The sequence below is a fragment of the Carex rostrata genome, chromosome 9 (assembly GCF_964058835.1).
Source record: "Carex rostrata chromosome 9, lpCarRost1.2, whole genome shotgun sequence".
Taxonomy (NCBI): domain Eukaryota; kingdom Viridiplantae; phylum Streptophyta; class Magnoliopsida; order Poales; family Cyperaceae; genus Carex; species Carex rostrata.
In genome coordinates, this window is record NC_135926.1 from 12,851,413 (window position 1) to 12,866,642 (window position 15,230).

General features: G+C 32.4%; 2 protein-coding genes across 2 annotated transcripts; both read left to right on the plus strand.

Moving 5' to 3' along the window:
* The first annotated feature begins 4,845 nt into the window (after positions 1-4,845).
* On the plus strand, positions 4,846-6,268 carry LOC144559967 (extracellular ribonuclease LE-like). The gene is made up of 4 exons (XM_078309131.1): positions 4,846-4,951; positions 5,358-5,513; positions 5,699-5,897; positions 6,043-6,268. The coding sequence occupies exons 1-4, from the start codon at positions 4,850-4,852 to the stop codon at positions 6,264-6,266; spliced, it is 681 nt and encodes a 226-aa protein (XP_078165257.1). The 5' UTR covers positions 4,846-4,849; the 3' UTR covers positions 6,267-6,268.
* A 5,124-nt stretch (positions 6,269-11,392) lies between these two features.
* On the plus strand, positions 11,393-12,797 carry LOC144559968 (extracellular ribonuclease LE-like). The gene is made up of 4 exons (XM_078309133.1): positions 11,393-11,497; positions 11,739-11,894; positions 12,080-12,278; positions 12,426-12,797. The coding sequence occupies exons 1-4, from the start codon at positions 11,393-11,395 to the stop codon at positions 12,647-12,649; spliced, it is 684 nt and encodes a 227-aa protein (XP_078165259.1). The 3' UTR covers positions 12,650-12,797.
* Positions 12,798-15,230: the final 2,433 nt, after the last annotated feature.

Below are 15,230 nucleotides of genomic sequence, written 5' to 3' on the forward strand. Positions count from 1 at the left end.
ATTATTTCAATTGAGCCTAATACTTATCCAAAAACTGAGCGAGATACGCACAAGTAGACAAACACAAAATATACCAAAATGAAATAATCTGGGTACTTGCATGAACAATTGCACAAGAATGAGCGAGATGTTCTTGAGTATTTGTGTTGAGTATCACACAAGCTGCTAAGCTCTAATCGAATCGCATGAGTTGTTTGAAGAATCGTGTGTTAGTCAGAGGGTTTGTGGTAACCCTTCCGTTTTTCTTCCTCTTCTTCGCTTCAGTAGAGAACATTCGAAGAGAAGCGAAGGGCTTCAAAAAGGTATCAACAGAAACAAAAATAGTGTTATTTTATGTGAATTGAACTCTCGTCGAATCTCTCCAATTTTCACGATAATTCGTTGGTTCCGATCAGACCCTAAAGGGTTCAGAGAACTCAGAGGCCAGATCTGAGCAAATCGGTATTTGTTTTTCCCCATATCTTGGTTTCTTACTGATTGGGTTCTTGGACCAGTGAAAAAGCTTCCTTAGGCAATATCACAAACAACTTGTGTGCAGTGAAAACATACCCGTATCAGAACTGATACAGGCAGAAATCAGTACCAGTATTAGCAAGAAAGTTGATTAAAAGCAACCATGAACAAACACACTAATTCTGAAACTATAAACACTTTTGATTGATGTATATCAAGATCTTTATGCTTACAAACTATACACACACATCTCATCTAGTACAAGTTGCAAGAGAGAGATCAAACCAATGAGATAAAAAAAGAGAGATTTTATATCAGTCCTTGTATTTTACTTTCATTTTTATTTTTTTTGGGGCTTTCAAAAGCCCGTAGACAAAGTTACATGATTTTGAGCTTCACATCTCTGAATAAAATAGCAAGCTCCCTACATATACTGGTAAATAAGATGGACTAGAGCTAGGGACAGATTTCAAGCTTCTAGAATACTGTAGAACTTGCAAGAGAAAATATTAAAAAATCTTTAATATTTGTCTTTTACAAATGGACCCTAAACTTAATAAAAATATTGACATAGCCCTCTCTCTCTACTAAACAGTCTAAACTAATTCAAAATTAACTTAAATTTATTGGACTGAAATAAGGAGGGACCTAACACTTAACAATCCAGTTTAACAATAATTTATTTTTTTAAAAGTTAATAACTTTAATGTCTATTAACAATTTGATTGATAAAAATAAACGTATTTATAATAATGAGTCAAAAGACTCTAATTTTTAAATTTACCTTTTAATTCTTATGAAATCCTCTAAATTACTCAAAATTACTTTAATCACTCTCTAAATTCTTAAATCTATTTTTTAATTAGATTTACTCTTCTAATCTTACTTATATACGCTCATAATCGCCGTAATATCTTAATTCTCATATCGTTCCATGACTGAATCTGCTTTCCGACCGTTATCGCACTCCGACTATCAAATCTACTAACCATCGCGCTCCAATTGAAATAAGGATTCTATGCTTCGAGCTCCAACATACTCAATTTAATTTCTTCATAAAACGGTTTGTCATAGCAAATATATACAATATACTACAAAGTACAAACGTTCCTTTTACTGTTAATAAACAGACTAATACACAGCACATATACAAACAAAGAGAAATTGCAAAACACTGTACAATATATACAAAAAGCCTCCTTCAATTAAAATTCTCCTAGTTACCATTCCGATGTAGAAAGAAAACATAAAACCCACCAATTACCACAGATGAAGCCATTCCCCAGACGACCAGATCAGCCGGCCACGGCATAATCGCTGCAACTTTATAAGAAAACATACCAGTAAGCAGAGTACAGAGAGACCAAACATATGCCATGAGACGGCTCCTGTTAGGCGCGTTGGGGCCTGCTCTTTCGACCAATCGAAGGCACCAGAAGAGCAGTAGCAAGCTCAAGTAAACAATTATAACAAAAGAAACTGAGTAGGAGTCGTCTTTTGATTTGTAGATAGCCATGGCAGAGTTGTATGTGAGGAAAGAAAACCCGATCCATGTGAGGTGCTGTGCTTCCATTTTAGATTATCCCATCCCTCCTTGTTCCAAATTTTTTCTCTTTCAACTTCTCGAATATTTTTTTTTGAGAGAAACTTCTGGTACAGAAGTCAAGAAGACAGATAAGTCCGTGACGTGTACGTTTGGTTGTTTGGATTAATTTCTTATATACCTTTCAAAATATTTCTAATTTCTTATTTATCCATCAAGTCTTAAATTTATCTTATATGTCCTCTAACTCTTGCAACAGTTCCTTATTTATTCATCAATTAACCAACGTTAAATTATCACTAGTTAAATTATAAAAAAAATTTATTGAACTTTGATTAAAAATGTAAAAGACAAAATTACTCTTTTTCTTTTCTTTTTTTTTCTACATCACTGAGATGAGAGTCATGACTTCTTTAGTGCATATATTTCTTATTTCATTTTATTGGGCTCAAGGGGGCCTGAATAGAACAGTTTGGGCCGTCATTTGGGATTTCTATTTTATAGACTGGTATCCTAAATTTTTTGTGGCTCACGCAATTCATCAATGTTGGTATTAAAACGAAAAGCCCTGTGAATCGTCGGTATTTTTTTTTTTTCTTTGCCTAGAAATATCCGAACCATAATAATTACTAAAAAAATAAAACCTGGGTAAAGATTCTTCTATGCTGAAATGTAAAATGTTTCTAATAATTAATTATCAAAATTCATTCAGAAAAAAACTAGCTGAAATAAGCTCATAATGCTATACATCCAAATCAAAATATATGCACTAAAGGTGACACAAAGGACTTTCACCCTCATCGATGCTTAGAAAAATAGTAGTTAAGAGGTGGGGATGGAATGTTAAATATTTTTTCCTCCATTTCCATGGGACAGGACCCAATATGACTAAATTTGAATGGTATGTGACAAAATTTCACACTAACATGAATGATAAAAAATTGAGTCTAATAGCAAGTGAATAACACATTAATATTTTGTGATGCTTAAGTTTATTTATATTTAGGTTGATATCTGAAATTAATATAGGATTGTACATAAACACATAAACATGGTTGCCTATTTAAAAAACAGAGCAGATAGTTAAATCATGTTTGTGCATAAATTAATACTACTTTGACTATTATTTACACAAATAAATCACCAAAGATAACTTGCAATTAAAGGTGAGATTTCTTAGATCGATAGACATGAGCTTAACTCTTCTTGGCTCCCTTAGGAGGGAAAAATAGAAGAATAAATGAGCTAACCAATATGGGGAAGCAATCCCCATTACACCTCGTGGTGACATGGTTCTATATATGTACTAGTATCAATTAATTGCTATGTTGCATGGATACGGATACGGGTATCGTGTCGGACACGACACGGGTACGGCGATACAACAATTCTCAAAAATCAAGGATACGACACGCTTATTATATTGTATGATTAATTTAATAATACTATTATTATATAAATTAAATATAAAAATTCTGGATTAATTTAAATATAAAAGCTAATAGCTTATAACATCAAAAGTAAAGTGGTTCAGTGGTTAAGGCCTTGGACGTTACAGACGAAGCCCCAGTTCGAATCCAGCTTGTAGCGCTGGGAAAAAAAGTTTTTTGGCGGGGTTCACAGCAGACCAGGTGCACAGAGCACGGTCCACAGCAGACGCGGTGCACGGTGCAGCAATGGACCAGACGCGCGGTATCCAGGGCGTGTCCAGATGTGTCAGAGCGGTGTCTAAGCCGTATCCAGACGAGTCAAAGCGTGTCGGAAACCGTATCAAAGGAGTAAGGACACGCCACGTAAGACGACGCGCCAGCTGGCGTGTCTGATACGTATCGTGGCCGTGTCAGAGGCGTGTCGGTGTCGGATACGTGTCGGACACGGGTACGATGGGTTTCTAAGAGTGTCAGGTAACATAGATTAATTGTAATGGTGATATGGTTCTATGTACTAGGATCAATTAATTGAATCATAATATTCAAATTTGATATGTCCAATTGAAAATACGAGGACAATTCAATCTTGATTAATATTATTCATTGATATCTAATTTGAATTCATTGATATCTAATTTGAATCACAATATTATAATAAAACTATTCAAAACACCTACAATTCATACTACTAATGGAATAAAATGAAGATGAAACTTTTTTTTTTCAGTCAGACTTGTGATCAGTACTGCATGGTATGTAACTTAAAATTTTGTATAGTTATTTTTTTAATGAATAAAATTTTATATAGTTTCTTAGGAAACATGCATAACTATTTCAATTGAAAAAAAAATACACTTGGAATTACATGGTATAATATTCAGAATTCAAAACGTTGGAGCCCTAGTTAGTTTTCAATTAAATATGCTATTTTTTATTCTTTGTTTCCCTTGGTCAAAGACAAAAACAAAGAATATATATATATATATATATATATAGTTGTCATCAAATGCACGCGATAAAATCTATCTAGGTTCAAATAATAGTATTTATTAAAGACCATCTAGATATTCTCGTAATATACGAAAATATATTCTTATAAGTAATATTTAATTGATGCAATGAACTTTTAATAACAAATATTGATTTAGATTTAATAATAAAATAAGAAAAGAAAACATTATACGAGTTGACCACTTATCATATATACAAGGTTGGTTTATACTTTATAGTAACGTATGTCCTCTCAATTTCGATTTGAATAATTAAATTTGCAGTATATACATAAGGAATATATTTTATTCCATTTCATATGCTGATCCAACTTTTTTCAGCAAGGTGCCTATAAATATATGTATGAGCACCTCTATCAGCATCAGTTACAAAAAGTATATTACATTAGATTACATACAAAGAAAGATTAACCATGAAGATCATGGCGATTGCTCTTTTTGCAGTTCTTTGCTTCTCAGCATTAGTATTGAGTGCTCAAGGATATGCGTATGATTTCTTCTATTTCGTTCAACAGGTAAATTTATTAATGTGTTTCTCTATATATTCCTTAAATTAGTATAGTTTAGAAGCATAGTGCAAGGATGCCTCTAGGTATATATGGGCTTTCTCTCTGTTTTTATTATATTATATGTAACTGAACCAGCTGTGGTTATGAGCCTTCAATAAATTAACACTGGAAACTGGTGGGTTAGTAGGATTTGCTTTAACAAAAGAAAATGAATGTTGATTATTGACATATATATTCTGTGTACCCCAGAAAAATAAGAAATATTTTGTATGTACCAGTCGAGGTAAAGGATTTGTACTTGTAGACAGAAAAATGCATATTATATGACTTAATGTTTGGTAATTACTACTTAATTATCCTATTTATGAGGTACTTAGTTAATATCGTCTTGATCATTTATGTCAATGAACAGTGGCCTGGATCTTATTGTGACACAAGCTCCAGTTGTTGCTATCCAACTTGTGGGAAACCACCAGATGACTTTAATATTCATGGACTTTGGCCGAATTATAACAACGGTTCCTACCCGGCTAACTGCGATCCAAACAATCCTTTTGATGTATCCAAGGTAACGTACTCATCTCGGATAATTAGTGCATTTATACCAAGTTGAATTTATATACATTTGGAATTTTCAGCACCAAAGAACAAGCTATAACATATATATCAAATTAGCTTTCAACTTACTTTATGCAGTAACAAATAATTATTTCAAAACAACATGCAAGATCATCAAAGGTAATTTATTTGCAGATCCAAGATTTAGTTAGCAGCCTACAAACAAATTGGGCTTCACTTGCATGCCCGAGCAGCGATAGCACCTCATTTTGGCAGCACGAGTGGGATAAGCACGGCACATGCTCTGAAACTGTGCTGGATGAACACTCTTACTTCCAAAATGCACTCAGTCTCAAGAGCACCACTAGTGTCCTTTCATGCCTCCAATCTGCCAGTAATAAAATCTTTTCTTTTCATTCAGAATAAAAAATAAAATGTTTTTTTAACATGTTAGTCTAATTCAAAGAATTAAAAACCAGAACTGCATACATCCTTTTGACTAAAACAAAATTGTTAATTTCTTGACATGTATTTGACAGGTATATTGCCTAACGGTGGATCCTACACTTTAACTAGCATTAAGAACGCGATCACCTCATGTATTGGTCACACACCGTGGATTGAGTGCAACAAGGATGCATCGGGTCGCTACCAATTGTATCAGGTCTACATTTGTGTCGACCATTCAGGCACAGCGTTGATAAATTGTCCTGTTTTTCCAACTGGTGCATGCGGCTCATCAATCCTCTTCCCAACCTTCTAATGCTTCTCATGAAACAAAGGCCATTGACAGAATAATTCCAGTGTTCTTTCCCTTGTTTTTTCTCAAATGAATAAACACAGCTTTTCTTCTCTGTAATGGATGCAACTTAATTTGTTTCTATGTTTTCATAATGGGAATAATAAATAATTTTCACTCTGTTGTTATTGTAACATGTTTTGTCTCCTGTATATTGGTAAATGAGTGAGTCTATGGTAATATGCATATCACGGGTTGTTACTGTGCTACGGCTTTATATTCAAGTTTTTAGATCCTAACGGTCGATCCGAACCGTTCATCTTGTTCTCCATATTAATATGTGTTTGGAGACCAAATTTTACATTTTTTGAAATTGTTTTACTATTTTTTTAGATATTTAGAAAATCACTTGATCTGAAAATTCTGGACCATCCAAAAACAGTGATTTTCAATAAATCTAAAAAAATAGTAAAAAAATTTCAAAAAATGTAAAATTTGGTCTCCAAACACATATTAATATGGAAAACAAGATGAACGGTTTGGATCGACCGTTAGGATTTTGAAACTCGAATATAGAGCCGTAGCACGGTGCCAAATCGTGATATGCATATTACCATAGACTCACTCTTGGTATATTGGGCTGCTAGCTCCATTTTCTTCTAAATTATTTTCATGCATGTAATTATTGCAAATATATTTATGGCTTGTCTTTTTAGTGTACAAAAATTGTTTCTAAAAATCTGATTAATTCAGGAAAATAAATAAATAAAAGGAACTTGCTGAAACAAATTTATCACAATTAAATATTTTGAATCAAAAATCTGCAGTAGAGTTGAGACAAAGAACTTTGACCCTCATAAAAAAATTTAAAATGTAATTGGAATGCTTAATAAATTATTATTTAATTTCATGTGTCATTGACAGAATAAACTCACTAAATCTGAAAGGTATGTGACAAAAATTTCCACTCTAACATGGATGACAAATATTTTGTCTACTCGCAAATGAATAGCACATTAAATATTGGTCAATTATGTTAATTATCGGACAGTTATATATTTTTATTGGAAAAAAAGAAAAAAAAAACACGTCTTGCTGAAAAATGAAAAAAAAAATGTGAAGGAAAAATGAAAGATTTACCTTGCCGAGAAAATTGTAACCATGCCTAGCCTACAAGCAATTAAGGAAGCAACACATTCATTCCATTTTTTTTTAGATACTTTGTAGTAGCTACCAAGCTCGAAATAGTAATCCAAACACAACCCACCTAACTGTAGGGGTGTCAATGGATACGGTACGGATCGGGTGGAGACGTTTTCATACTCATACTCATTAAAATTGACTTTATATACCAATATCCTACTCATATCCATTAAAAATTGACCTTACCTTAACCTACTCTACCCTTACCCGTTAATATTATTGGGTAACAAAACGGTAGCGGATGAATAACAAATAATACTAATATAATAATTAGTTTTATTATATTTTACAAATTAAACATAAAAACTTTTTATTCATTTCACATATATGTAATTGTATTTCTAATAAAAAAAATAAAAATAAATGTGCAATCAATTCCAACTAAATTATTTTTTTATAAATGAAGAAAATTTAAAAACACGAATATATATTTAGGTGGGTTGGAAATTGAATTGAATATATATTTAGATTTTATAATTATCCTATAGGGTAATGTGTATGAAATAATCATTATCCATATACTTACCCATTTGGTTAACGAAAAAAAATTCTTATCTATGCCTATACCCAATAAGCTAACAGAAAAAAAAAAAACCTTACTCATACCCATCTTATCAAATACAATACGGATCAGATAAACAACTAAAAAATTACCATTTACACCCCTACCTTACCCCTTACAAACATGAGTAGAACTAGGGTGTTTCTAAGTTCACCAAGCTTTTTTGCAAACTCAATTCTAAAATTTATCGGATTGTCTTCAAACAACAAATCTAAACCATTGAAATTCTTCCACCTTACGAATAATGCTTCTACATACAAAAATTTTAAAATTTTAAATTAATTTTGTATAAAGTCAAGTGGTCAAAAAATATTTAAAAAATGAATACATTAAAATTAATTTACAAATCTTCTAATTTTGAGCACTTGACTTTATACTAAATTAATTCAGCACTTTAAAATTTTTATATGTAGATACATCACTTGTAAGGTAGAAGGATTTCAATGGTTTGAATTTGTCATTTGAAGTCAATCCGATAGATTTTAGAGTTAAGTTCACAAAGGGGCTTGGTGAACTTAGGAAAACCCTAGTTCTACTCTAGGCTTGTTGTATAATTTTTTGGCCCCTCTCAAATTTTGATATGTAATTAGGGTTAAAATTATAATAAAATCTTTGAATTTGCATCGATAATTGAAATTATAAGTTTGAGCATTGTTTTTTATCTAGTATCTGATTAGCTAATGGATTTGAATTCAATAAGTTATTTAAATCCAATTCGCTATTTGTGTATCCTCGACAAAAATCCTAAATCTGCCCTTTGATCAAAGTTCAGTGGTCATGGTAAGGTTGATAGTTGAAATAATTTTTATTTATTTTAAATCCTTCATAGTGACTACCAAGTTATATTAATAGAGATGTGTTCAATACAACAATTTCCTAAAAATAACCCTTCACAGGTTACATCAACCTACAGATACATCATTAATTGTCCCCTACCACACTACTGCCCCTTCGTCCCCTACAACACTTCAACCATAAAACGAACTCATGTCCGTTGTTTCCAAATCCTCCAGCGCACCCTCATAAAACATGACATCCAATTAAGTCCTCTTGTCTCCTTGCATGGTTGACTTATAACGCCTCCAAGATGCATCCCAGATGTTGAGAATTGAGTCAGACATCTGAATCAAACTATCCATTCACTCCCAAACCTGCTCCGCGTAAGAACATTCAAAGAATAGATGGAAAGTAGTCTCCAAAGGGCATGCCGATCGAGCACATATATAGGACAACTTGTCTCCCATTGCATATTTCTTTTTAACATCATGTCTTTTGTCAGAATCCTGTCATGCAACCACAAGAAAGTAAACATTTTAACCTTAGAAGGTGCAAAACTCCGCCATATCACCATGTATCGCCATTTATGTTTGCCCCGTGATATCATCACCTTGTAAACAGATGCAGATGATCAGTACGTACATGCCATCACTAGACCATCTCCAGTGTAGCATGTCTTCTTGATCATTGAACTCAGGTACTGATTCCATGGGGATTGAAAAGTATTAGCGGCCATCTTGTTATTATTTCCCTTAGTGAAGCACCTTGGAACCATGGTCTCATCAAGCCATCTTTGAGAGTTGAAATATTGAGTTGGAAAATAGCAGTTGAAAATGGTTGCCTAATTAAAAAGCAGAGCTAGTAAAATTTTAGTTGATTCATATTCGTACCAAAATTAATATTATATTTGATTATTATTTAAGAAATATAGATGAACATTACTTGAAACGAGCACCGCGATGAGTCAACTAAAAGTGAGGATTCTTAGAATTATGGGTTTAAACTTTAAACTATTCTTTGCTCCCCTCTTCTGAAAGACAGTAAGAGGAAAAAAAAAACAGAGAGAGAGAGAGAAAAATGAGCTAACAATGGCAAACCAATCATGAATGAGAGATCATAATATTGATCATATAGACACTAAAAGGTAATACGAGGACATTTTAATCCAAGGTTGTTCATGGATATCTAATTTGAATCACAATATTATAGTTAAATTAACCAAAATCCTACGATTCCTACTACTAATGAAATGAAATGAAGAGAAATCATTTTATTTTATTTCAATCAGACTTCATGAGATCAGTGCTACATGGTATGTAACAAAACATTTTGTTGCAATTTTTCTCATTTTCAATTTGTAATTTCCTTTTATTTGTTTTTTGTTCTCTACATACATCCCATCATTGTAAATCCACAGAAGGATTACTTCTTAATTTAAGCCCTCCAAACTTTTCCATATGCGAATCTCAACGAAATAGGTTTTTATGTACGAATCTCAATGAAGACTAACAGTTGGGATTGGAATAACAGGTTCCTATTATTTCCAATGAATAACAACAGATTTATTTCCTGATATTTATATAATGAAACGTGCATGGAGATCATATATTTTTTTTTTGGAAAATTTTCATTATTTTTTTAGATAAGTACAAAATCATTGTTTTTAAATGGTCCAGAAACATATTCAAACCAATCAATATTATCGTCATATAAAAATGTGCTTCGAAACTATTTTTTTTAATTTGAAACTGTAAAAATTATGTACATACATCACTCACGAAATACATGGTTTTTAACAGTTTGGATTTATAGTTTCAAGTCAATCTAATAGTATTTTGAAAGTGTACTCACCAACTCCTCTTAGTGAGCACATCACATTATAGTTAATTTTGCTCATTTCTTTTAATTATTCTTGTGATCAACACTACCTGTATGTACTGGCTCCGTAAATATTTTTTTTAATATCAATATATTTATTACTGGAATTTTCCACTAACCCTAAAAAAAAACAACGCATGTATGATTTAAAATTATTATATGCTATAGTTTATTAGAAAACATGCATAATTAATTCAACTGAAAAGATCCGCTTGGAATATTACATGGTATAATATTAAGAATTCAAAATTATGGAGCCCAAGTTAATTCTCAAATATGTCATTTTTTTATTCTTTGTCACGACAAAAATAAAGAAGAAGAAGTCTATGTTGTCAAATGCGATATAAACTAATCTAACTAGATCAATATAATAATAAGTCAATACCCCTATACAGTTTGGAACTAACAAATAAATATTGAAGATAGGATGAACACCAAATGGATATTCGCCTAATATACGAAAAATATTAGTTCAACCAATGATTAATTGACACAATGAACTTTCAATATATATTAACAAAAAATAAATTATTATAAGAGTTGATTTTGAATATAAGATTGGTTTATTGCAACGTATACATATGTCCTTTCAATTTCGATATTTAAATTAAAATGAAGTTTTGACATAAGGAATATATTTTATTCCATTTCATATGTTGTTCCTTTTGCCTTTAAATATATGTATGAGCACCTCTACTTCAGCAGCATCAATTACAAAGAAAGATTAACCATGAAGTTGATCATGGCAATTGCTCCTTTAGCAGTTCTTTGCTTCTCAGCATTTGTGTTGAGTGCACAAGGATTTGCCTATGATTTCTTCTACTTTGTTCAACAGGTAATATATTAATATGTTTCTCTGTATATTACTTTTGGATGCTTAAGGCAAGGATGCAAATAGGTATATTAATCTACTTCGTTCAAAAAACAGGGGAAGCTGCTGAATTGTTAGGATTTGCTTTAAAATGATTTGCACTGGTAGACATAGAAATGCAAATTAGGTGACTACTCAGTCAATACTTGTTTTTTGTGTGGGGCTAAGTTAATACTGACTTGATCATTTTTTTTTCACTGAACAGTGGCCCGGATCTTACTGTGACACAAGCTCGAGTTGTTGTTATCCAACTTATGGAAAACCACCATCTAACTTTGATATTCATGGCCTATGGCCAAATTATAACAACGGTTCCTACCCGTCTAACTGCGATCCAAACAATCCTTTTGATATATCCAAGGTAATTTATCTCAAATATTTACAGGATTTACAATTAAATGAACTATTTTCTATCTCAGTACCAAGTGCAAGCTATACCAATACCACATCAACTAGCTTTCAATTTACATCATGCAGTAACAATTAATTATTTCAGAACAACAAAATCATCAAATATAACACAGGGGAATAGTAATTTATTTGCAGATCCAAGATTTAGTTAGCAGCTTACGAACCAATTGGGCGTCACTTGCATGCCCGAGCAGCGATAGCACCTCATTTTGGCAGCACGAGTGGAATAAGCATGGCACATGCTCTGAAACTGTGCTAAATGAGCACTCTTATTTCCAGAATGCACTCAGTCTCAAGAGCACAACTAATGTTCTTTCCTGCCTCCAATCTGCAAGTAATAAAAAAAATAGTCTTTTATTTGGAAAAAAAGAAGAGAAAATTTTCTTAACATGTTAATCTAATTCAAAGAATTAGAAACTAAAATTGCATAGATCCTTTTGACTATAACAAAATTGTTAATTTCTTGACATGTATTTGACAGGTATTTTGCCGAACGGTGGATCCTACACTTTAACTAGCATTAAGAACGCGATCACCTCATGTATTGGTCACACACCGTGGATCGAGTGCAACAAGGATGCATCGGGCCGCTACCAATTGTATCAGGTCTACATTTGTGTCGACCATTCAGGCACAGCATTGATAAATTGTCCTGTTTTTCCAACCGGTGCATGCGGTTCATCAATCCTCTTCCCAACCTTCTAATGCTTCTCAAACAAAGACATGATATATTTCAATTTCTACTCCATTGACAGAACAATTCCATTGTTCTTTCCCTTGTTTTTTCTCAAATGAATAAAGTATAAACAGTTCCTCTGCCCTGTAATGGATGCAGCCAATTTTATATATTTTAATAAATGGGAATAATATATAATTATTCTTTAGTTGGTATTGTAACAAGATTGATCTCTGTATCAACGGGCTGATCAATTTTTTAAAAAAGATTTAATGTAATTATTGCAAATGTATTGTGGATTGTCTTATTTGTAAACAAAAGTTTGTTAATGGATTTTTTTAATTAAAATGAAATGCCCTATATATAAAATTGGTACGAATCTTTTGCATGGAAATACAAAAAAAAAAAAAAAAAAAAATGGTGAAGGTTCTTTTTATGCTAAGATGAATATTGTTTACAGAAATCTGTTTCTGGAAAAAGAAAAGAAAAAGGTAGCTGAAACAAGTTCATCACAATGCTATATTTCACCTCATTCATTTTAACTTCAAAATTTTCGTTCGACTCTCGTTTAATTGAGAGTTTTACTTTTCTTTAAATATATAAAATTTGTCCCTTTAAAATTTTCTGCTCAATTGGACAAATTTTATATATATTCAAAAAGTAAATCCTGTCCGAATTTAAAGAAAAAAGAAAGCTCTCAATTAAACGAGAGTCAAACAAAAAAAATTCAATTATGATTAACACTCATATTATTATGATTGGCCCCAACCTACCATTATTGATCGATTAAGATTGTGTACAGTGATACAATACTACAGAGGTTATGCTTTTGTTGGGGTCTTGGGACAACGAAGTATATGAATTCGTATTCTCTGCACCATCAGACAACAACATTGTAGACACTTTTCGCGAGAAAAAATGCGTATTTATGACAGTACTCTGTCGCGAATAAAAAAAACAGAACAATAACGATACTCCGTCGCGAAAAGTCATTTTTTTATCCTCGCAAAAAGTGTTTCATTCTTGTATTAACATGGTAAAGTATTCAGATATTAATGTTACAACTCAGTTTTTAGTAGTGTGTAATTAGCCGAATTTTATTTTTTATCATCTTTGGAAAAAAAGAATAGCCACTATTTTACAAAAAAAAAAAAAAACTAAAATTATCAGGTGAGCATATTATAGTTGCTTGCAATTAGTGGCTTAGTCAGGATTTAAGTCGGGGGGCAAAAAAATTCCGGGTCATCGGATTACCAGGTCAATGACCTGGGCAAAATTAACTTATATATTTGAATCAACTTTAATCAATCTCACCAAATTATAAATCAGATTTAAACAAAAATCAAGGAAAACATTAACACTCAACAATTTTAGTCAATTATCAATCACAATTTACAATTTAATTCATTCGATTGGATTGTAGAAAGTAGGCAGGCCAACATATTTATACTACTTCATACCCGATTTTAAAATTTCAGAGTTAGACAATTGCCTATTCCTATTACATATATAGTGGCTCTGCCACTACGTGAAACTACATGAATCAAGAATACTAAATCTATTAATTTTAGTTACACATCAGGTTATAGCTGCACAACCAGTCTGAAAATTCCCAAAAGAAATATGGCTAAAGGATTTATCTTTTTTTTTTTAAATATGGTAAAAAATTCGGTGTAATTAATTAGCCCAAATTAATTATCTGATCTTTGTTTAAGATCAACACTGAACCAGTTGCTATACTATTAAAGTTTTTATCTTAAATTTCATGCCGTCTTATTTTGCACAACACCATGTTTTAATGATCAAAGTTCAGTTGATGAAGCATGTACACATAGGGGTTTGCTAATGGGTTACCCGTTAGGGGTAAGGGGTAGGTCGGGTACGGGTAAAACCCGTAACGGGTAGACGGGTAATTTTCCCAAAACCTCTATCCGGTCTGTTTATTACCCGTACCCGTTGCGGGTTGACGGGTACGGGTCCGGTCCGCCCGGTTTTTTTTCTTTTTTTTTTCTGTTTTTTTCAAAAAATTCAAAAAATTCAAAATTTTTTGAAGTGAAACGGGTCGGGTACGGGTATGCGGGTAGATGGGTACGGGTAGGCGGGTAGACGGGTACGGGTATAACGGGTTTTTTTTCAAATTAGGTTGTCCGGTCTGTTTATTATCCGTACCCGTCTACCCGTTTGTATCCGGGCAACGGGTACGGATAGCTCGGGTAACGGGTACGGGCCGGGCAAAACGGGTTGAACCCGTTAGGGGTTTAGCAAACCACTAGTACACATTCAACTTTTTTTTTTCTTTTTTTTTTACTGCTTAGATTTTATACTAGATTAATTTTGAAATTTTATAAGTTTTACGTATAGGATATGTTTGATTGCAAAATAAAAATATCTAGAATAGTTTTTTTTGTCATTTGTCTTATTAGAATAGTTAAGTTCAACTTTTTGTAAGAATAGACGAATTCAAAACGTTGACGGACATATAATTTGAAGCCATTATAGAAGATATGCACATAAACAGAGAAGATTGAAGCTACAACACAGAATACACAGTAAAACAAATGACAGGGAAGATCAAAAACCACATATATAAACAAATATAATATTCCTGAA

Coding starts and splice junctions, on each gene's coding strand:
- LOC144559968 (XM_078309133.1), top strand. CDS start 11,393: ATGAAGTTGATCATGGCAATTGCTCCTTTAGCAGTTCTTTGCTTCTCA. Junction 11,498..11,738: donor TCTTCTACTTTGTTCAACAG/GTAATATATTAA, acceptor TTCACTGAACAG/TGGCCCGGATCTTACTGTGA. Junction 12,279..12,425: donor TTCCTGCCTCCAATCTGCAA/GTAATAAAAAAA, acceptor TGTATTTGACAG/GTATTTTGCCGAACGGTGGA.
- LOC144559967 (XM_078309131.1), top strand. CDS start 4,850: ATGAAGATCATGGCGATTGCTCTTTTTGCAGTTCTTTGCTTCTCAGCA. Junction 4,952..5,357: donor TCTTCTATTTCGTTCAACAG/GTAAATTTATTA, acceptor GTCAATGAACAG/TGGCCTGGATCTTATTGTGA. Junction 5,898..6,042: donor TTCATGCCTCCAATCTGCCA/GTAATAAAATCT, acceptor TGTATTTGACAG/GTATATTGCCTAACGGTGGA.